The sequence below is a fragment of the Mytilus californianus genome, unplaced genomic scaffold (assembly GCF_021869535.1).
Source record: "Mytilus californianus isolate M0D057914Y unplaced genomic scaffold, xbMytCali1.0.p SCAF_1, whole genome shotgun sequence".
Lineage (NCBI taxonomy): Eukaryota > Metazoa > Mollusca > Bivalvia > Mytilida > Mytilidae > Mytilus > Mytilus californianus.
In genome coordinates, this window is record NW_026262581.1 from 37584109 (window position 1) to 37607139 (window position 23031).

At 33.3% G+C, this 23031-nt stretch overlaps 1 protein-coding gene and 1 long non-coding RNA gene across 9 annotated transcripts in view; both read right to left on the reverse strand.

Annotated features, from left to right (window-relative positions):
• The window catches only part of LOC127702978 (nuclear transcription factor Y subunit beta-like), a 298592-nt gene that overhangs the window by 247573 nt on the left and 27988 nt on the right, over positions 1–23031 (reverse strand). For all 7 annotated transcript variants that reach the window (XR_007982618.1, XR_007982624.1, XR_007982628.1 and 4 more), the window contains exon 6: positions 16439–16568. Coding sequence is in view for 2 of the 7 variants with exons in the window: in XM_052207366.1 (XP_052063326.1) it covers positions 16439–16568 (130 nt within the window). In the remaining 5 variants the exon portion in view is untranslated. The remainder of the gene's footprint in view (positions 1–16438; positions 16569–23031) is intronic.
• LOC127703231 (uncharacterized) lies at positions 2–15790 on the reverse strand. Of its 2 annotated transcripts, none has more exons than XR_007982836.1 (3): positions 14166–15790; positions 4302–5470; positions 2–364 (listed from the first exon to the last, which is right to left on the reverse strand). It is a non-coding gene; the product is annotated as an uncharacterized LOC127703231 (long non-coding RNA). The 2 variants fall into 2 exon arrangements; XR_007982839.1 differs by having other exon boundaries at positions 3–248; positions 4186–5470.

Sequence of the window (23031 nt, forward strand, 5' to 3'; positions counted from 1 at the left end):
TTAAATTTCAAATATATCATGATATATTGAAATATGACCATTATAGGTACAAATAAAATGCTCCGCAGGGCGCAGCTTGATACGACCACAGAGGTCGAACCCTGAACAGTTGGGGCAAGTATGGACACAACATTCAAGCTTGATACAGCTTTGCATTTGGATTGTGATTAAATATTTGACACAGCATAGGTTTCTGACACAGAATGAATGTGGTCTAAGAACTTAAAAATTTTAAATTGGACATTCACCTATTATGGTCCAATATCCAAAATCTAAATACATGGTTAGATTCAGCATATCAAAGAACCCCAAGAATTTAATTTTTGATGAAATCAAACAAAGTTTAATTTTGGACCCTTTTGACCTAAATGTGGACAAAGCTGATAATGGGGCCCAAAAATCAAAAACCTAAATACATGGTTAGATTCAGCATATCAAAGAACCCCATATATTCAATTTTTGTTGAAATCAAATAAAGTTTAATTTTGGACCCCGATTTGGACCAACTTGAAAACTGGGCCCATAATCAAAAATCTAAATACATGTTTAGATTCAGCATATCAAAGAACCCTAAGAATTCAATTTTTGTTAAAATCAAACTAAGTTTAATTTTGGACCCTTTGGACCTTAATGTACACCAATTTGAAAATGGAACCAAAAATTAAGAATCTAAATACACGGTTAGATTCAGCATATCAAAGAACCCCAATAATTAAATTTTTGACCCTGTGGACCTCAATGTGGACCAATTTAAAAACGGGGCCCAAAATCCAAAAAGTAAATACACGGTTAGATTCAGCATATTAAATAAAGAACCCCAAGAATTCAAGAATAAAACCCCATTGAAATTGGTCAAGAAATAAGCAATTTATACGAAGTATCTTCTTTTGCACAATACTGTGCAATTAAATATTTCTTGCTATTGTGCAATACTGTACAATTGACAATTTATTGCTATTGCGCAATATTGTGCTATTGGATATTTCTTGCTATTGCGCAATAGAAGATTTCTTGCTATTGCGCAATACTGTGCAATTGAAGATTTCTTGCTATTGTGCAATACTGTGCAATTGAAAATTTCTTGCTATTGCACAATACTTATTATATAATAATTTACACATCCTGTTTGCAATTGGTGTGTATCTCCTACCATATATCATTATTATTTGCTTTTAAATATAAATCAGAAATAACAAACTTAAAATGGAAAATTTTAAAAGAAAAAAAAAAGGAAAAAAAGAAAACCCCCCGCCCCCCCCAAATTTTTGAAACCCCCTTATGATTCATCACCCCCAAACTCAATCCCAGCCTTCTCTTTGTGGTATGGTACCTTGCAGTAGAGAGATCCATACACTTGAACACAAGTTATTGTCTGGAAACTAGAAAAATGTGTTTTATGGCCCCATTTTGGCCCCAAATTCCTAAACGTTTAGGGCAATTACCCCCAAACTCAGACCCAGCTTTCCCTTAGTGATATGGAACCTTGTAGTACAATTTCAGAAAGATCCATACACTTACACACAAGTTATTGTCCTGAAACTAGAAAAATGCTTGTTTTTTGCCCCTTTTTGGCCCTTAATTCCTAAAATATTGAGGCAATTACCTCCATCATCAATCCCAGCCTTCCCTTTGTGGTATGGTATCTTGCAGTACAATTTCAGAGAGATCCATACACTTGAACACAAGTTATTGTCTGGAAACTAGAAAAATGCTTATTTTTGGCCCCCAATTCCTAAACGTTTCGGCAATTACCCCCAAACTCAATTCCAGCTTTCCCTTTGTGATATGGAACCTTGTAGTACAATTTCAGAAAGATCCATACACTTACACACAAGTTATTGTCATGAAACTAGAAAAATGCTTGTTTTTTGCCCCTTTTTTGGCCCCTAATTCCTAAAATTTTGAGGCAATTACCCCCAACATCAATCCCAGCATTCCTTTTGTGATATGGAACCTTGTGGTACAATGTCAGAGAGATCCATACACTAACACTCAAGTTATGTGTGGAAGTTACAAAAATGCTTATTTTTGGCCCCTTTTTGGCCCCTCATTCCTTTACTGTTGGTACCATAACCCCCAAATTCAATCCCAACCTTCCTTTTCTGGTATTGAACCTTGTGGTAAAATTTCATAGAGATCCCTTCACTTAAACTAAAGTTAGAGTGTGAAAACCAATGTGTCTTCGGACGACGACGACGCCAACGTCATACCAATATACGACCACAAAAATTTTTTTGCGGTCGTATAAAACGTGTTTTTTTAATTAATCCCATAGACATGCATTGTGCCTTTTGTGTTTTTTCATAAAGTACTGCATATTTTCTTTATCTTATTGCACAGTATTGTTGAGGAAGTTGAATCATTTTGACAAACATATTTTTTTGTTCGGATATTTCCGCATTTTGAAAATTCAGCGATTTTTTCACACATTCTGAAGTAGAATTTACATTTAATTACATTCACGATCAGGTACCAGAGCTTTCACGATCGTCTCGCAATACTTGACCACCGTTAGATATTCTTTCTCGATCATTTCTCTTGATAAACCGAATGACACCCGGCCAGCCGGCCGGCCGTGGCTAAGAAACAGGAGAAAACCTCTTCGTTCTGTTTCTAAATTTTGAACCAAAAAGTTTAATTTTTACAGGTAAATGTTATTACAGGTGACATGATTGTCAAAGCTTTACCTGTTATATTGCTAATATATAACAACTGCCACCAATAAATGTTCACAAACCAGGAAAAAAGTAATAAAAGTTTGTTTAAGACTGTTCAAAACAATATTCTAATTCATCCACGAAAAAGAAATTTTGAAAGATTTATATTCCTATGGTTTCTGTTCAATCTTTTTCTCTTATATTTTATTCTAATAATCTCTTTTGACTCGAAAACTAGCATATTTTAACACAAGACATAAAATCACAATCCAGTGATAAAATAAACTGCTTCGCTGAGCGCAGCTAGATACGCCCGCAGAGGTCCAACCCTGAACAGTTGGGGCAAAAATGGACACAATATTCAAGCTTGATTCAGGTCTGAATTTGGATTGTAATTAAATATTTGACATATTATAGGTTTCTGAATAAATGTAGTCAAAGAACTTGAAATTGGTTATATGAATTGAATTTATATTCAATTAAAGATTTCTTGCTGTTGTGCAATACTTAGTAAATCTGTTGTCAGACTATACACAAATAAAGTTCAATTAATTCTCAATGTCATATTAGAAATTTATGAAAATAATAAATGTGGATCGTGTCCACATGTGGACACAGATGATGCCCCCGCTTGCATATCATATAGTTATAAAGGGACATAACTGAAGAATGGTAAAAGTGACGCTACCCAAATTTAAACTTGATCTGAGTTTTGTGGTAATAAGCATTGTGTGGATGTCTCATAACATTTGGTTGAGGCTAACTTAAGTAGAGAACAGAAACTAAAAATTCAGCAATTTTTCTATTTGTAAACACGCATAACTCTAGTACGGTTGTGTATAAGTTTTATAACATTTGGTTGAGACAAACTAAAGTTAGAGAACAGAAAAGAAAAATTCAGCAATTTTTTTGTTTATAAAGGGACATAACTCAAGAATGGTAAAAGTGTCTAAAAACTTAATCTGTATTATGTTGTGTAGTAATAAGCATTGTGTATAAGTTTCATAACATTTGGTTGAGGCAAACTAAAGTTAGAAAACATAAACAAAAAATTTGTACTTGATCTTAGTTTTGTGGTAATGAATATTGTGTATAGGTTTCATAATGTTTGGTTGGGGCAAACATAAGTTCAGAATGGAAACTAAAAATTTTGCAATCTTTCGATTTATAAAGGGGCATAACTCAATAATGGTTTAAGTGACACTACCCCAATTCAACTTGATCTGTGTTTTATCAGTGGAAGTCAAAATTAAACATTGCATTGTATAAAGCATTGATTGTAGTTGATTCAACTATAATCATGGACAAAGGAAGATAACTCCAACTTTAAAAATAAAATGCTCCGCAGGGCGCAGCTTGATACGACCGCAGAGGTCGAACCCTGAACAGTTGGGGGAAGTATGGACACAACATTCAAGCTTGATACAGCTTTGGATTTGGATTGTGATTAAATATTTGACACAGCATAGGTTTCTAACTAAGATTGAATGTGGTCTAAGAACTTAAAAATTTTAAATTGGACATTCACCTATTATGGTCCAATATCCAAAATCTAAATACATGGTTAGATTCAGCATATCAAAGAACCCTAAGAATTCAATTTTTGATGAAATCAAACAAAGTTTAATTTTGGACCCTTTTGACCTCAATGTGGACAAAGTTGATAACGGGGCCCAAAAATCAAAAATCTAAATACATGGTTAGATTCAGCATATCAAAGAACCCCATATATTCAATTTTTGTTGAAATCAAACAAAGTTTAATTTTGGACCCCGATTTGGACCAACTTGAAAACTGGGCCCATAATCAAAAATCTAAATACATGTTTAGATTCAGCATATCAAAGAACCCTAAGAATTCAATTTTTGTTAAAATCAAACTAAGTTTAATTTTGGACCCTTTGGACCTTAATGTAGACCAATTTGAAAACGGGACCAAAATTTAAGAATCTAAATACACAGTTAGATTCGGCATATCAAAGAACCCCAATAATTCAATTTTTGATGAAATCAAACAAAGTTTAATTTTGGACCCTTTTGACCTCAATGTGGACCAATTTAAAAACGGGGCCCAAAATCCAAAAACTAAATACACGGTTAGATTCAGCATATTAAAGAACCCCATGAAATCAAGAATAAAACCCCATTGAAATTGGTCAAGAAATAGGCAATTTATAGGAAGTATCTTCTTTTGCACAATCCTGTGCTATTAAATATTTCTTGCTATTGCGCAATACTGTACAATTGACAATTTCTTTCTATTGCGCAATATTGTGCTATTGGATATTTCTTGCTATTGTGCAATACTGTGCAATTGAAGATTTCTTGCTATTGCGCAATACTGTGCAATTGAAGATTTCTTGCTATTGTGCAATACTGTGCAATTGAAAATTTCTTGCTATTGCACAATACTTATTATATAATAATTTACACATCCTGTTTGGTGTGTATCTCCTACCATATCATTATTATTTGATTTTAAATATAAATCAGAAATAACCAACTTAAAATGGAAAATTTTAAAAGGAACAAAAAAGGAAAAAAAGAAAAAAAAGGAAAAAAAAATAAATCCCCCCCCCAAAATTTTTGGAACCCCCATTATGATTCATCACCCCCAAACTCAATCCCAGCCTTCCCTTTGTGGTATGGTACCTTGCAGTACAATTTCAGAGAGATCCATACACTTGAACACAAGTTATTGTCTGGAAACTAGAAAAATATGTTTTTTTTGGCCCCTTTTTGGCCCCAAATTCCTAAACGTTTAGGGCAATTACCCCCAAACTCAAACCCAGCTTTCCCTTTGTGATATGGAACCTTGTAGTACAATTTCAGAAAGATCCATACACTTACACACAAGTTATTGTCATGAAACTAGAAAAATGCTTGTTTTTTGCCCCTTTTTTGGCCCCTAATTCCTAAAATTTGGAGGCAATTACCCCCAAAATCAATCCCAGCATTCCTTTAGTGATATGGAACCTTGTGGTACAATGTCAGAGAGATCCATACACTAACACACAAGTTATGTCTGGAAGTTACAAAAATGCTTATTTTTGGCCCCTTTTTGGCCCCTAATTCCTTTACTGTTATTACCATAACCCCCAAAATCAATCCCAACCTTCCTTTTGTGGTATTGAACCTTGTGGTAAAATTTCATAAAGATCCATTCTCTTAAACTAAAGTTAGAGTGCGAAAACCAATGTGTCTTCGGACGACGCAGGACGACGACGTCATACCAATATACGACCACAAAAATTTTTTTGCGGTCATCTAATTACTTGATATTTAGAAGAAAATAAAAATTTTGCAATTTTTCCATTTATAAAGAGGCATAACTCTAGAACGGTTAAAGTGACGCCACCAAAATTCAAACTTGATCTGTGTTTTGTGGTAATAAGCATTGTGTATCAGTTTCATAACATTTGGTTGAGGCAAACTTAAGTAAGAGAACGGAAACTTAAAATTTTGCAATTTTTCCATTTATAAAGGGGCATAACTCTAGAACGGTTAAAGTGACGCAACCAAAATTCAAACTTGATCTGTGTTTTGTGGTAATAAGCATTGTGTATAAGTTTCATAACATTTGGTTGAGGCAAACTCAAGTTAGAGAACAGAAACCAATTTTGGGACCTACGTAAGTACAGACGGACAATGGTAAATCTTGATGCCCCCACCGCTACGGCGGGGCATAAAAAGGGAACTTACAATAGATATAAACAATTCACCAAAGTTTCTTGAGAATTGGTGACAGCATTTTTGAGTTACTGTCCGAAAAACTGGAAAATCACCCCTTTTTTTAATGAATAAAACCCTATAACTCAGAAATGTAAAATGTAAAATTCATAAAATTCTAAAGGGAGCTTACATCAATACATACAAACAATTCACCAAAGTTTCATAAGAATTGCTGAAAGCATTTTTGAGTTTTTGTCCGAAAACTGGAAAATCCCCCCTTTTTTTTATGAATAAAACCCTGTAACTCGGAAACGTAAAATCTAAAATTTATAAAAATCGAAGGTAGCTCATGTCAATAGATATAAACAATTCACCACAATTTCTTGCAAGTTGGTGAAAGCATTCTTGACTTATTGTCCAAAAACTGGAAAATCCCCCTTTTTTAAATGAATAAAACCCCATAACTCGGAAACGTAAAATCTAAATTTTATAAAAAACGAAAGGGAGCTCACGTCAATAGATATAAACAATTCACCAAAATTTTATGCATTTTTGAGTTAATTTCCGACATGTTGACGACGGACAGACGGACGGACAACGGTATACCATAATACGTCCCGTAAGCGGGCGTATAAAAACTGTTTCTTTGATTATATTTAAGGAAGAATACTATATGCAATAAGTCTGTTTTTAAGAATTTATCAGCAATAGGTCAACTATATTTATTGTATTGAATGATAGTATTTAAAACATGACATTTTCAAAATTTCGGTGTTAAAAAATGCAGTCTTTAAAAACATATAAACTTTATCAAATACAATAATATATATTTAATAAACATTTAGACAAGTGACGACCAAAGACATCGTTCATCGTTTGTTGATGTAAAAAAGAGAGAAATAGAAACCATTTTGTCAAATTTTTTATTAGAAGGTATAAAGTTTAGAGAGTTTTTCATAAATACATTCTTCAAGGCCATATATTTCACGGAATGATGATATACTTTTATTACAATTACATATCGAGGTTATCTAGACAGGTTTATTATCTGTTTCATCAAACAGCCCAACTTAACATATACCCAAAAGACAGCTGTGCAGTCCTTTTTTTATTGCACCATGTGCACTTTTTGTTCCTCACAGCAAATTAAGATTCATAACGTAAGAACATTTCTGTAGATTCTTTGTTTTTGTCCAAAATAAAATTTGATAAAGCAAAGCATATATTGACATTTATGAAATACAGATTTAAAAAAATACTATTTCCTTACAAAACAGTGATTATAAGGTCCTTTGTGTTCTATAAACTCCTTTGTGGTCCTTTCTGCTACATTGTGTTTTTTTGTGCTCAAAGTAGGTCCTTTGTGGTGTTTAGGAGACCAAAAAAACATGCTGTCATAGTGTATTGGAATGTAGAAAAATAAGTCTCAGAAAAAAATCACTGTGTGGGATTTTTCATGAATTTGGTTTATAATTTTTAAATGTATAAATGATTTGGTCCATTTTAGAGGTCAATGCCTAACTCTATCTCTACCTCTATTATCATGGCCGACAGCCAGTAATAGTTCAGGTGGTCGTTGTGACAAACCAGACACCTTCTACCTTAATGCTTCAAAACGTTTTACTGGTCTAGTGCTATGGGTAATTTTAGATACCATGCCAACCTCTACTTCTGGTAACCATAACCCACACGGGAAATCAAAAGAACATTCATCAAGTACCATCTATGACTTTAGGACATTCAACAAGTACCTGCTATAACTTTGGGACATTCTCCAAGGAACTGCTATAACTATAGGACATTCAACAAGTTCCTAGTATAACAATAGGAATTCAACATGTACCTGTTATATACAATTATATAGAACATTCAACAAGTACCTACACGTACTTTACCAATAGGATATTCAACAAGTACCTGCATTAGATATAGGACATTCAACATGTATTTGCCATCACTATAAGACATTCAACAAGTTCCTACTATAACTATCACCACTCTGTATATCTATCACCACTCTGTATATCTATCACTACTCTGTATATCTATCACCACTCTGCATATCTATCAACATTCTGTAATCTACAACTACTCTGCATATCTATCACCACTCTGTATATCTACCACTACTCTGTATATCTATCACCACTCTGTATATCTATCACCAATCTGTATATATCTTACATCACTCTGTATATCTACCACCACTCTGTATATCTATCTCCACTATATCTATCTCTCGTTTGTATATCTATAAATACTCTGTGTATATATCGCCACTCTGTTAATCGATCACCACTCTGTATATCTATCACCACTTTGTATATCTATCACCACTCTGTATATCTATCACCACTCTGTATATCTATCACCACTCTGCATATCTATCTTCACTCTGTATATCTATCACCACTTTGTATATCTATCACCACTCTGTATATCTACCACCACTCTGTATATCTATCAACACTCTGTATATCTACTACCACTCTGTATATCTATCACCATTCTGTATATCTATCACCACTTCGTTTATATATCACCATTCTGTATATCTATCACCACTTTGTATATATATCACCACTCTGTATATCTATCACCACTCTGTATATCTACCACCACTCTGCATATCTATTTCCACTCTGCATATCTATCACCACTTTGTATATATATCACCACTCTGTATATCTACCACAACTCTGTATATCTATCAACACTCTGTATATCTACTACCACTCTGTATATCTATCACAATTCTGTATATCTATCACCACTTCGTTTATATATCACCATTCTGTATATCTACCACCGCTCTGCATATCTATAACCACTCTGTATATCTATCACCACTCTGTATATCTATCATCCCTCTTTATATCTACCACCACTCTGTATATCTACCACTACTCTGCATATCTCTAACCACTTTATATATCTCCACTCTGTATATCTATCAACACTCTGTATATCTATCACTACTCTGTATATCTATCAACCCTCTGTATATCTACCACCACTCTGTATATCTACCACCACTCTGCATATCTTTCACAACTTTATATATCTATCATCACTTTGTTATCTATCACCATTCTGTATATCTACCACCACTCTGTATATCCATCACCACTCTGTATATCTATCACCACTCTGTATATCTATCATCCCTCTTTATATCTACCACCACTCTGCATATCACTCACCACTTTATATATCTCTACTCTGTATATCTATCACCACTCTGTATATCTATCACTACTCTGTATATCTATCAACCCTCTGAATATCATTATTTGCTATGGAAAAGTTTCTATTGTTGCTAAAATTATTTGAAATTAAAATGAATTTACGACATATCTTTTTCAACTTTGGTTCCTCTACAGAAAAAAAAGTTGAGGGCCAGTTGAGTGCCATGTGGCGGACAGTTGAGGGCTAGCTGTTTTAAGCAAAATAGTTGAGGGCTAGGTGTTGAGCAATTTAGCTCAACTCAAACCTGGCCAAGCACTGTATGTTGGATAGATGTCGCTCAACTGGCCCTCAACTGAAGCTGGCCATTAAGTTGAGGAAAAGTTGAGCAATTGATCTTTGGTTTTCATGTAGTTGAGCAAAAGTTGAGCATTCAGACTTTGATTTTTTTGTAGTTGAGGAAAAGTTGATCAACTTTCATGTAGTTGAGCAAAAGTTGAACATTCAGACTTTGATCTTTTTATAGTTGAGGAAAAGTTGAGCAATTGATCTTTGGTTTTCATGTAGTTGAGCAAAAGTTGAGCAATCAGAAATATGAGCCAGTGATATAAATGTTATGTGCCATCTGTTTTCCATTTATCTCAGTGTAATGCAAGAAGACAGGAAGTATCGATCATTATAAATGTACACATAGTTTGAGGCCAAATGAAGGGAAGCACATGTTTTTATACATTTTTCTGTAGTTACTATAACTCATAACATAAAGATAAAGATAACAAGCATTCTGTGAGTATTGCATTGCAATACATAGTCCCCTACCGGTTACAAATTCATTGTAATGGAACGAAATTCTAACTTGATCCATAACTTGTCATGATAAAACTATATACTAATTATCAAATCAATATCTTCAAGAATGACAAACAAACCTACCACTAAATTCTTCAAATAATTTACCAAAGAAAAGGAAAAAAATCCAAAATGTCATTTTGTCTTTTAAAAAATGAGTTATTTCCCTTTGAACAGAAATCTACTAATTAATAAGTATTTCATCAAAAATTTAATTCTAGGGAAAGGGCTTTAACTGAACAAAGAGAAAAGCTAAAATCATATGAAAATTGAACTTGACCTGTAAATATCAAATCAATATCTTCAAGCACGAAGAAAAAAAGTCTGGAAAACTGATTTGCCCGACTGACAGATGGACAGACAGACAGATGGACAGACAGACAGACAGACAGACAGACAGACAGACAGACAGACAGACAGACAGACAGACAGACGGACAGACAGACAGACAGACGGACGGAGTGCAAACCTAAAGTCCCCTTCAACTTCGTCTGTAGGGGACTAAAAAACAAACAATATTCTTTTATTATAATATATATCAAATATTCAAGATTTAGGTAATTAACAGTTATTATAAGGGGCACATTTCAAAGGGATCACACTGTCACAATACCCTAAACAACCTCAAACAAATTTAAAATTTGAACTGGGCATGAGCATGCACATGGCAAGCAAAGATGTCTTCTAGCTATCATGAACAAAATATGGATTTTACAATGGATGTTGATCAAAAAGTTACAAATAACTGTATTGACATTGATTAGTGCAGATGTATTCTTCTGATGACATGACTCTTGGATTTAGGAAGATTGATGTTTACACATATTTATGGATAACATCTTTTGGTAAGTACATTGGATTAGAATTTCCACCATTTTGAATAAGTGCATATGCTCTTTTAGTTCAAAATAGTGATATTTAAAGTGTCTTCTTAACTTTTTAGAGTGAAGAAAAAAATTAGACAATATATTACTGCATTAATTTATATATTATCAAAATGTGTAACACAGGAGACATATTATTTTTATTATTAAGGCAATTTGTTTTAGAAAGTATTACTAATAAAATAAGAATATTAATCTTCTTATATAATGAATTTGGTATAAAACTAGAGATCTGGGGTATGACTGCCAATAAGACATCTATCCACAAATGACAGATACATATATATATCTTTTTTTCTGGTTGAACAACACTTTCTGTTTTGAGTATTTTTGCAATGTGCACTTTGAATACCCCCCTTTGTACTGACTGTTGCCATTTCGGTTTATCAAGGGGGGTGGGGGTAGACATTTTTAAGGAAAGATAATTGTTTTAGGATTAAATGAGCAGATACACTTAATACAGTTAATAGGGTAATAGAAATTTTATTAAGGCCTTTAACTATAATTTAAAACAATTTTGCTTAGACATAGCTAGAGCAATTTTACTAGCCTCTGGTTTAAACTATAGAGTGATCAATCATGAAGACAGCATTTAGAATTATTTTTACAATACTTTGCTTTATCGAGGCACTCTGACAGTCAACAGATTAAAATAGTGGGGAAGAACAATTCCATAACTTTTTTTTTCTCAAATAGTGAAGCAAAGTTTCAGACACATTCTTATCTTGTATTTATCCACACATTTGTTTAGTTTAATTGATTTGTATAATTGGTTTATAAAGGTAGGCAATACAGAACAGACTTTTGATGTCAATATTTGTTAAATAACATTTAAATAAAATGCTCCGCTGGGGCGCAGCTTGATACGACCGCAGAGGTCGAACCCTGAACAGTTGGGGCAAGTATGGACACAACATTCAAGCTTGATAGAGCACTGAATCTGGATTGTAATTAAATATTTGACACAGCATAGGTTTCTGACACAGAATGAAAGTGGTCTTAGAACTTAAAAATTTTTAATTTACCTATTCAAACCATATCATTATTATTTGCTTTTATATATAAATCAGAAATAACCAATTTAAAATGGAAAATTTTAAAGAAAAAAAATGAAAAAAAAATCCCCCCCCCCCCCCCCCAAATTTTTTGAACCCCCTTATGATTCATCACCCCCAAACTCAATCCCAGCCTTCCCTTTGAGGTATGGTACCTTGCACTACAATTTCAGAGAGATCCATACACTCGAACACAAGTTATTGTCTGGAAACTAGAAAAATGCTTGTTTTTTGGCCCCTTTTTGGCCCCAAATTCCTAAACGTTTAGGGCAATTACCCCCAAACTCAAACCCAGCTTTCCCTTTGTGAAATGGAACCTTGCAGTACAATTTCATAAAGATCCATACACTTACACACAAGTTATTGTCATGAAACTAGAAAAATGCTTGTTTTTTTGCCCTTTTATGGCCCCTAATTACTAAAATTTTGAGGGAATTACCCCCAAAATCAATCCAAGCCTTCCCTTTGTGGTATGGTACCTTGCACTACAATTTCAGAGAGATCCATACACTTGAACACAAGTTATTGTCTGGAAACTAGAATAAAATGCTCCGCAGGGCGCAGCTTGATACGACCACAGAGGTCGAACCCTGAACAGTTGGGGCAAGTATGGACACAACATTCAAGCTTGATACAGCTTTGCATTTGGATTGTGATTAAATATTTGACACAGCATAGGTTTCTGACACAGAATGAATGTGGTCTAAGAACTTAAAAATTTTAAATTGGACATTCACCTATTATGGTCCAATATCCAAAATCTAAATACATGGTTAGATTCAGCATATCAAAGAACCCCAAGAATTCAATTTTTGATGAAATCAAACAAAAGTTTAATTTTGGACCCTTTCGACCTCAATGTGGACAAAATTAATTACGGGGCCCAAAAATCAAAAATTTAAATACATGGTTAGATTCAGCATATCAAAGAACCCCATATATTCAATTTTTGTTGAAATCAAACAAAGTTTAATTTTGGACCCCGATTTGGACCAACTTGAAAACTGGGCCCATAATCAAAAATCTAAATACATGTTTAGATTCAGCATATCAAAGAACCCTACGAATTAAATTTTTGTGAAAATCAAACTAAGTTTAATTTTGGACCCTTTGGACCTTAATGTAGACTTATTTGAAAACGGAACCAAAAATTAAGAATCTAAATACACGGTTAGATTCAGCATATCAAAGAACCCCAATAATTCAATTTTTGATGAAATCAAACAAAGTTTAATTTTGGACCCTTTGGACCTCAATGTGGACCAATTTAAAAACTTGGCCCAAAATCCAAAAACTAAATACACGGTTAGATTCAGCATATTAAACAACCCCCAGAATTCAAGAATAAAACCCCATTGAAATTGGTCAAGAAATAAGCAATTTATACGAAGTATCTTCATTTGCACAATACTGTGCAATTAAATATTTCTTGCTATTGCGCAATACTGTACAATTGACAATTTCTTGCTATTGCGCAATATTGTGCTATTGGATATTTCTTGCTATTGCGCAATACTGTGCAATTGAAGATTTCTTGCTATTGCGCAATACTGTGCAATTGAAGATTACTTGCTATTGTGCAATACTGTGCAATTGAAAATTTCTTGCTATTGCACAATACTTATTATATAATAATTTACACATCCTGTTTGGTGTGTATCTCCTACCATATCATTATTATTTGCTTTTAAATAAAAAAATCAGAAATAACCAACTTAAAATGGAAAATTTTAAAAGAAAATATAGGAAAAAAAGAAAAAAAAGGAAAAAAAAAAAAAATCCCACCGTCCCCAAATTTTTTGAACCCCCTTATGATTCATCACACCCAAACTCAATCCCAGCCTTCCCTTTGTGGTATGGTACCTTGTAGTACAATTTCAGAGAGATCCATACACTTACACACAAGTTATTGTCTGGAAACTAGAAAAATGTGTTTTTTTGCCCCTTTTTGGCCCCAAATTCCTAAAATATTGAGGTAATTACCCCCATCATCAATCCCAGCCTTCCCTTTGTGGTATGGTACCTTGCAGTACAATTTCAGAGAGATCCATACACTTGAACACAAGTAATTGTCTGGAAACTAGAAAAATGCTTATTTTTGGCCCCTTTTTGGCCCCCAATTCCTACATGTTTCGGCAATTACCCCCAAACTCAATTCCAGCTTTCCCTTTGTGATATGGAACCTTGTAGTACAATTTCAGAAAGATCCATACACTTACACACAAGTTATTGTCATGAAACTAGAAAAATGCTTGTTTTTTGCCCCTTTTTTGGCCCCTAATTCCTAAAATTTTGAGGCAATTACCCCCAAAATCAATCCCAGCATTCCTTTTGTGATATGGAACCTTGTGGTACAATGTCAGAGAGATCCATACACTAACACACAAGTTATGTCTGGAAGTTACAATAAACAGCTGCGCCATGAGCGCATGATACGCCCGTCGTCTTGTGTGTGAATTTTTATGCAATAAGCATAAATAGTTTCTGACATACGGCGTGACATGCGAAAACCCCCCCTTTTTTTTTACAAAAAACTCAATATCTATAAAATAAAATTTTGAATCAAAACCAAAAAGTATACAGATCTTTAGATTAATATAACTAAGAAGTGTGTAAAATTTTAAGCAATAATCATAAATCTTTTTTGAGATACGGCGTGACATGTGAAAAGCCCCTCCCCCTTTTTAACAAAATACTCAATAACTCAGAAATAAAATTTTGAATCATCACCAAAAAGTATACAGATCTTAAGATTAATATAACTAAGAAGTGTGTAAAGTTTTAAGCAATAATCATAAATTGTTTTTGAGATACGGCGCGACATGTGAAAAAAAACACACACCTGTTTTAGTTACTAAGTCCCGTAACTCAAAAAGTTTTAATCTTATTTTCACCAAAAAGTATACAGATCGTTTGACAATCATAAGAAACAACTATATTAAGTTTCATGAAATTTGGATAAGTCATTCTCAAGTTACAGTGCGACATGTTTACGCCGGACAGACAGACGGACAGACAGACGGACAGACAGACGGACGGACGCCGGACATTTGTATAACATAATACGTCCCGTCAAAAATTTGACGGGCGTATAAAAATGCTTATTTTTGGCCCCTTTTTGGCCCCTAATTCCTTTACTATTGGTACCATAACCCCCAAAATCAATCCCAACCTTTCTTTTGTGGTATTGAACCTTGTGGTAAAATTTCATAGAGATCCATTCACTTAAACTAAAGTTAGAGTGCGAAAACCAATGTGTCTTCGGACGACGCCGGACGACGACGACGCCAACGTCATACCAATATACGACCACAAAAATTTTTTTGCGGTCGTATAAAAATATGATATATGATTATGTCATCTTATTAATTTTACAAAGTGTTTTGTCACATTTATAGTTTATATATATATATATAGGTTTAATTTCTTTTTACTTTCAGACTTTGGTCTTATCCATTTCAAGATGTTGTCCACAGATGTCACACGTGCAATTAATGAAAAAATGTACAGTGGAAGGAAGATATTACAAAAGAAAAAAAAGGACAATTAAGGATTTTTCAACATTAAACATTGTTTCAATATATATCTTACTTCTTCGTGCATAAAAAGTAATATGGCTGCAGGATTAGCTAGATTTTATTTACTAGATAACATTTAAAAAGCAAGGATAAAGCTGTCATGTAGTCTGTTGTGAGTTTAGATCTTTCAGCAGTATTTTGGCTATATAAAATACACAATTTAAATTTATTTTTTCTACAATTTGTAGTCATCAGTTTGCAATGACCAGCTAATGCTCAACTTTTAAAGACCTGGCCCTTTTAAAGACTGGCGGCCAGTTGAGCAATGCAGTTGGCCATCCTATCATTTTTTCTGTATGGGTTTCCAATTAAATGATATATGTAAGTATGTGCTTTAAAAATAGTTATAGGTCTAAATGTCTTTCCATATTAATTTATAAAGTGCTTTTACATTTTGAATTTTCAAATTAGAAATTACTTTGGTAGATTAGTACACCTGTTATTTCTTTTTCTCTTGCACATTTTTATTTAAATGAGGTATTTCGTAAATAAGACTGAGGCATTAGTTCTTCTCCAGGCCTGGTGAAACAGGACTATGGATACTTATAATTAAAATACCTCTCTGTATTTTTGAAGATACAATTTCAGTGGTTCTACATAGCTATCAAAACCCAGCGTAGACATGGCAAACAGAATGTCTTCACCATTTATTGTCTTTCTTTTTTCTTGATGACATCTTTCACTTGCTCTATAATCAGTTAAGGATATTTTCAAGAAATCTGTGTACAAAGAACATACTTAGAAAGATTTATTCTGTTGACTGAAAAATTTAAGTTGCAAGGAAGGCTTTCAATTGTAGTTTATAAACTGATTATTAAACACATGATTCCTTAAACTCATATATATGTAATAAACTCCATACCATGACTTCAGTAAAATTTGTCTAATAACCACTATTTTTAGACTATAAGACAAGTTGACCTATTTGCTGTTTACAGTTTATCTTTATCATTAATACTATTCAAGATAATAACCAAAAACTGCAAAATTTACCTAAAATTACCAATTTAGTGGCAGCAACCCAACAATGGGTTAGTAGATTCATCTGAAAATTTCAGGGCTGATAGAACTTTACCTTATGAACAATTTAACCCCATGTCAGATTTGCTTTATGCTTTGGTTTTTGAGATATAAGCCAAAAACTGCATGCTACCCCTATGTTCTATTTTTAGCCATGGTGGCCATGTTTTTTGACGAAACACAAAATAAAACACAAAATTTATTCTAGATACCCTAAGGATCATTCAGCTTAAGTTTGGTTGGAATTGGTTCAGTAGTTTCAGAGGAGAAGATGTTTGAAATAGTTTACACCAGACGGATGACGACAACAACGAGGGACGACGACGGACGCCAAGTGATGGCTAAAACTCACCATTCCTTTGGAACGGTGAGCTAAAAAGGAGAAAGAATTTTTTTTGTTCTAAATACATGTAGTAAGTCATATGAAACCAGTTTCTTGTAATTCTAATGTTATCGAAATTATTGTACCAATTCATGCATATATACTAATTAATTAATGCATGTTTTTTATATTTATTACGAATCTGTAAAGTATTATAGACAAATAATATTTCATTCAGTGATTGCTGATCCCAAGCTAATTTAGTTTCGAGTTTGATGCCGAAATTTATCGAATCGTGATATTGATAAACAATCAACACAGAGCATGTGACAAATAAGTGAATTGATAGAGCCTTGATATAATTTTTCATATTTTCCATGCGTTCCCATTTATTAATTTAACTTTTCCTGAATTGTTGTTATATGATTGGCTGTTTTAAAGGAGTAGGCCAGGTAAGACCCCTTTTTGGCCCCAAAATATAGCATTTTTACAAATTTCTTGAAATGTAAACTTTTAGCTATTTATTGGAAAGTAGAATACTTTTGTTCCATAAGTATGGGCTGTTTTTTGACAATGCAATATATATACACATGCATCAGGTTCTAGCATCATAAATTCATGCAACATTACTGAAATCTTCACAATTTTAGCATTTGTGCTAATTTTAAGACGTTTTTTGTCTAAAATGGAAGTGGCCGCATTTGTGTTCAGTCTTAATATTAAAATCAAGAACAGAGTTCCAATGTCCCCCGTGTTGCACATATTTTATACTTCCAAGGGGAATAACTCTTTTAAAAAAAGTCGATTGTCATCCATTTTAAAACTTGTCCCGAGATATTGCTTTTATGAACCTATAATATAAGATTTATAAAAATCTGTCAAAAATTGTACCTGAGAGAGCACTAACGAAGCCATTTTCCATAAATTTTAAATTTCCAAGGGGGCATAACTCTTTTAAAAAAAGTCGATCGTCCACCATTATAGAACTTGTCCAAGATATTGCTGATATTAACCTATAGTATAAGTTTTTAAAAAATCTGGCAAGAATTGTACCCGTGAGAGCGCTAACAAGGCCATTTTCCATAAATTTAATATTTCCAAGGGGCATAACTCTTTTAAAAGAAGTGGATCGGCCACCATTATAGAACTTGTCCAAGATATTGCTGATATTAACCTATAGTATAAGTTTTATAAAAATCTGGCAAGAATTGTACCTGTGAGAGCCCTAACAAGACCGGCCGGACACACAGTATTTCCATGTCGCCCGCAACGCGTTACGCAGGGGACAATAAATGTTGTATTTGATGATAATACATAATATATATAAAGGTTGAGACTGAACACCAATGCGGCCTCTTCCATTTTAGACAAAACCATCTGAAAAGTGACGTTTTATGGCATATTTGATAGATTTTTCATATTTAAGCTTGAATTTGAGCATGTTTCATGACCAAATCAGTTCAAATCTTGTACATAAACTAATTGAATCTACTGAAGTAGACACGCAAGTGTTTAAAAAATGTCAAAAATCTTTCAACAGATGTACTTCAAATTTTAGTCCAAAACTAGCCCTTAACGGACCTTCTCCTTTGTTCTTTAAGGGTCATTTATTACTATTAACCTTTCATTGCACGTTTGTTTACATTCTTTCATCACGGTTTTCCCCTCTCACTTGCCGTAGTTTTAACCAGAGTTCTTGAAGTTAAGGTCACTGCATATGGGAAAATATCGGTGAATTACTGTGCGGGAACACAGTAATTCAATTGTAGTACATTTATGAAGGTTTTGATAATATAACGGAATTTCTTTTACAAGAAAGTTCAAGTACATTTGTTTTATAGTATATTAAACATATACAACTTTTTTTTTTAATTTTCATATGACTTTATTTAAATGTAAAGTTACACTTTGCTGATTGTCCACCTGTCTCTTGTGTTCACAACTTGTCTCTTTCAGTCTGATTACTGTTTTAAAAGTAGTGTTTGCTCAGTGGCAATAAAAGTAATATAAATAAGGCCTTAGAGCTTTGGTTAAAGTTTACTCAAGCCATGCTAATGTTTCCTCATAATTGTTTAGGATTTCTTAAAGGGTTATTGAACATGTTGAGTAAGCTTGTAACTATGTTCAGCAATGAAAGTATTATATTTACACTACAGGAACTCTATGGAAAAATTAGCACATTCTCCAGCCCCCAACGAATTCTCAATGAAATAAAAGATAACACGCTTGTGGGGGATCTTCAATGCCTCCTTCGCTTGTTTAATGATTGTAGCAAAATATATCCTGATTTTGTATCAACTGTCTTATCTAACTACCTATTTAAATGAACACAAAAAGCACTGTGGATCATTTCTAATCAACTGCAATTGGCATTTGCTTTAATAAAGAAACCGGTATCTGTCACTAAAAAAGTCAGTACAAAAATTGACTAATTAATGCCTAAGAAATAATATGTGCCTTGTTTATTTTCTATTTGTGTCTACTACTTTAAAAAGTTGAGAACTTTTACTTTGGAATTTTAGAGGAAACAAAAAATAAATTATATCTACATAAAGTTAAATATTAACAGATTGCCATATGTGATGTGCATTAAGCATGAATGCTTGCAAGTGCAATTTACCTTGAATTTCAAGGTAAACATAATCAATATCTTTCGTGTATAACAATTTTATGTAAAAAGTTAGCAATTTTTTAGTTACAGTGTGCTCAATTGTATATCATGCATAAGAAAATGATGTAATGTGGTGTCAAATAAAGAGCTGCATGTGCCATGAGCGCATGATACGCTCATCACTTTTTCAACGAATAAAGTTCCATAACTCCTAAATGTCATATCAGAAATTAAAAAAATAAAAGAACATAGTTCCAATGTCCCTTGAGTTGCACATATTTGATCTATCCAAGGTACAAGTGCAATTACTAAAAAAAAAACACTTTCTTTAAAACTTTTCAGAAATATCTTGATGAAGGCTTCAGAGAAAATGCAATGAAAAAAAATTTCCATTTTAATTAATATTTCCAAGAATTGTACACATGAGAGAACTAACAATGCAATTTTCAATATAATCAATATTTCCAAGGAGCATAACTCTTTAAAAAAAAAATTTATCAGCACTGATTTTCGAATTTGTCCGAGACATTGATGATATAAACCTATAATATAAATTTCATGAAAATCTGGCAAGAATTGTATACATGAGAGTGCTAACAATGCAATTTTCCATATAAATCAATATTTCCAAGGGGCATAACTCTTTTCAAAATAATTGATCTGCACTGATTTTCGAACTCATCAAAGACATTGGTGATATAAACCTATAATATAAATTTCATAAAAATCTGGCTAGAATTGTACACATAAGAGTGCTCACAAGGCAATTTTTCATATAATTAATATTTCCAAGGGCATAACTCTTTTAAAAATAGTTCATTGGCACAGTTTTTTGAACTCGTCTGAGACATTGCTGATATAAACCTATGATATAAGATTTATAAAAATCTGACAAGAACTGTACATGAGAGAGGGCTAAAAAGACCGACCGGACAGACAGACAGACAGACGCCCGTTATTTCTATTTTTCCCCCGCAACATGTTGCGCGGGTGACAAAAATAATTGATTGGCACTGATTTTCGAACTCATCTAAGACATTGCTAATATAAACCTTTGATATGTTTCTTTAAAACCTGGCAAGAATTGCACAAATGAGAGAGTGATGATGCAATTTTCCATATAATTAATGTTTCCAAGGGGCATTACTCTTCAAAAAATAAAATGCTTTGCAGGGCGCAGCTTGATACGACCGCAGAGGTCGAACCCTGAACAGTTGGGGCAAGTATGGACACAACATTCAAGCTTGATACAGCTCTGAATTTGGATTGTGATTAAATATTTGACACAGCATAGGTTTCTGACAGAATGAATGTGGTCTAAGAACTTAAAAATTTTAAATTGGACATTCACCTATTATGGTCCAATATCCAAAATCTAAATACATGGTTAGATTCAGCATATCAAAGAACCCCAAGAATTCAATTTTTGATGAAATCAAACAAAGTTTAATTTTGGACCCTTTGGACCTCAATGTGGACAAAGTTGATAATAGGGCCCAAAAATCAAAAATCTAAATACATGGTTAGATTCAGCATATCAAAGAACCCCATATATTCAATTTTTGTTGAAATCAAACAAAGTTTAATTTTGGACCCCGATTTGGACCAACTTGAAAACTGGGCCCATAATCAAAAATCTAAATACATGTTTAGATTCAGCATATCAAAGAACCCTAAGAATTTAATTTTTGTTAAAATCAAACTAAGTTTAATTTTGGACCCTTTGGACCTTAATGTAGACCAATTTGAAAACGGAACCAAAAATTAAGAATCTAAATACACGGTTAGATTCGGCATATCAAAGAACCCCAATAATTCAATTTTTGATGAAATCAAACAAAGTTTAATTTTGGACCCTTTGGACCTCAATGTGGACCAATTTAAAAACGGTGCCCAAAATCCAAAAACTTAATACACGGTTAGAATCAGCATATTAAAGAACCCCAAGAATTCAAGAATAAAACCCCATTGAAATTGGTCAAGAAATAAGCAATTTATACGAAGTATCTTCTTTTGCACAATACTGTGCAATTGAACATTTCTTGCTATTGCGCAATACTGTACAATTGACAATTTCTTGCTATTGTGCAATATTGTGCTATTGGATATTTCTTGCTATTGCACAATACTGTGCAATTGAAGATTTCTTGCTATTGCGCAATACTGTGCAATAGAAGATTTCTTGCTATTGTGCAATACTGTGCAATTGAAAATTTCTTGCTATTGCACAATACTTATTATATAATAATTTACACATCCTGTTTGGTGTGTATTTCCTACCATATCATTATTATTTGCTTTTAAATATAAAACAGAAATAACCAACTTAAAATGGAAATTTTTAAAAGAAAAAAAAAGGAAAAAAAGAAAAAAAAGGTACCTTGTGGTACAATTTCAGAGAGATCCATACACTTGAACACAAGTTATTGTCTGGAAACAAGAAAAATGCTTATTTTTGGCCCCTTTTTGGCCCCTTATTCCTAAACGTTTTGGGCAATTACCCCCAAACTCAATTCCAGCTTTCCCTTTGTGATATGGAACCTTGTAGTACAATTTCAGAAAGATCCATACACTTACACACAAGTTATTGTCATGAAACTAGAAAAATGCTTGTTTTTTGCCCCTTTTTTGGCCCCTAATTCCTAATATTTTGAGGCAATTACCCCCAAAATCAATCCCAGCATTCCCTGTGTGATATGGAACCTTGTGGTACAATGTCAGAGAGATCCATACACTAACACACAAGTAATGTCTGGAAGTTACAAAAATGCTTATTTTTGGCCCCTAATTCCTTAACTATTGGTACCATAACCCCCAAAATCAATCCCAACCTTCCTTTTGTGGTATTGAACCTTATGGTAAAATTTCATAGAGATCCATTCACTTAAACTAAAGTTAGAGTGTGAAAACCAATGTGTCTTCGGACGACGCCGGACGACGACGACGACGCCAACGTCATACCAATATACGACCGCAAAAATTTTTTGCGGTCGTATAATAACTAATCGGCACTGATTTTCAAGCTTGTCCAAGACATTGCTGATATAAACCTATGATATAAGTTTCATAAAAATCCGCCAAGAATTGAACATGTGAGAGCGCATACAAGACCAGACAGACAGATGGACAGACATTGGTATACCATAATATTATTAATTTGTATAGTTTGACTAATTTGATTCGTTCAGGAATAGTCAC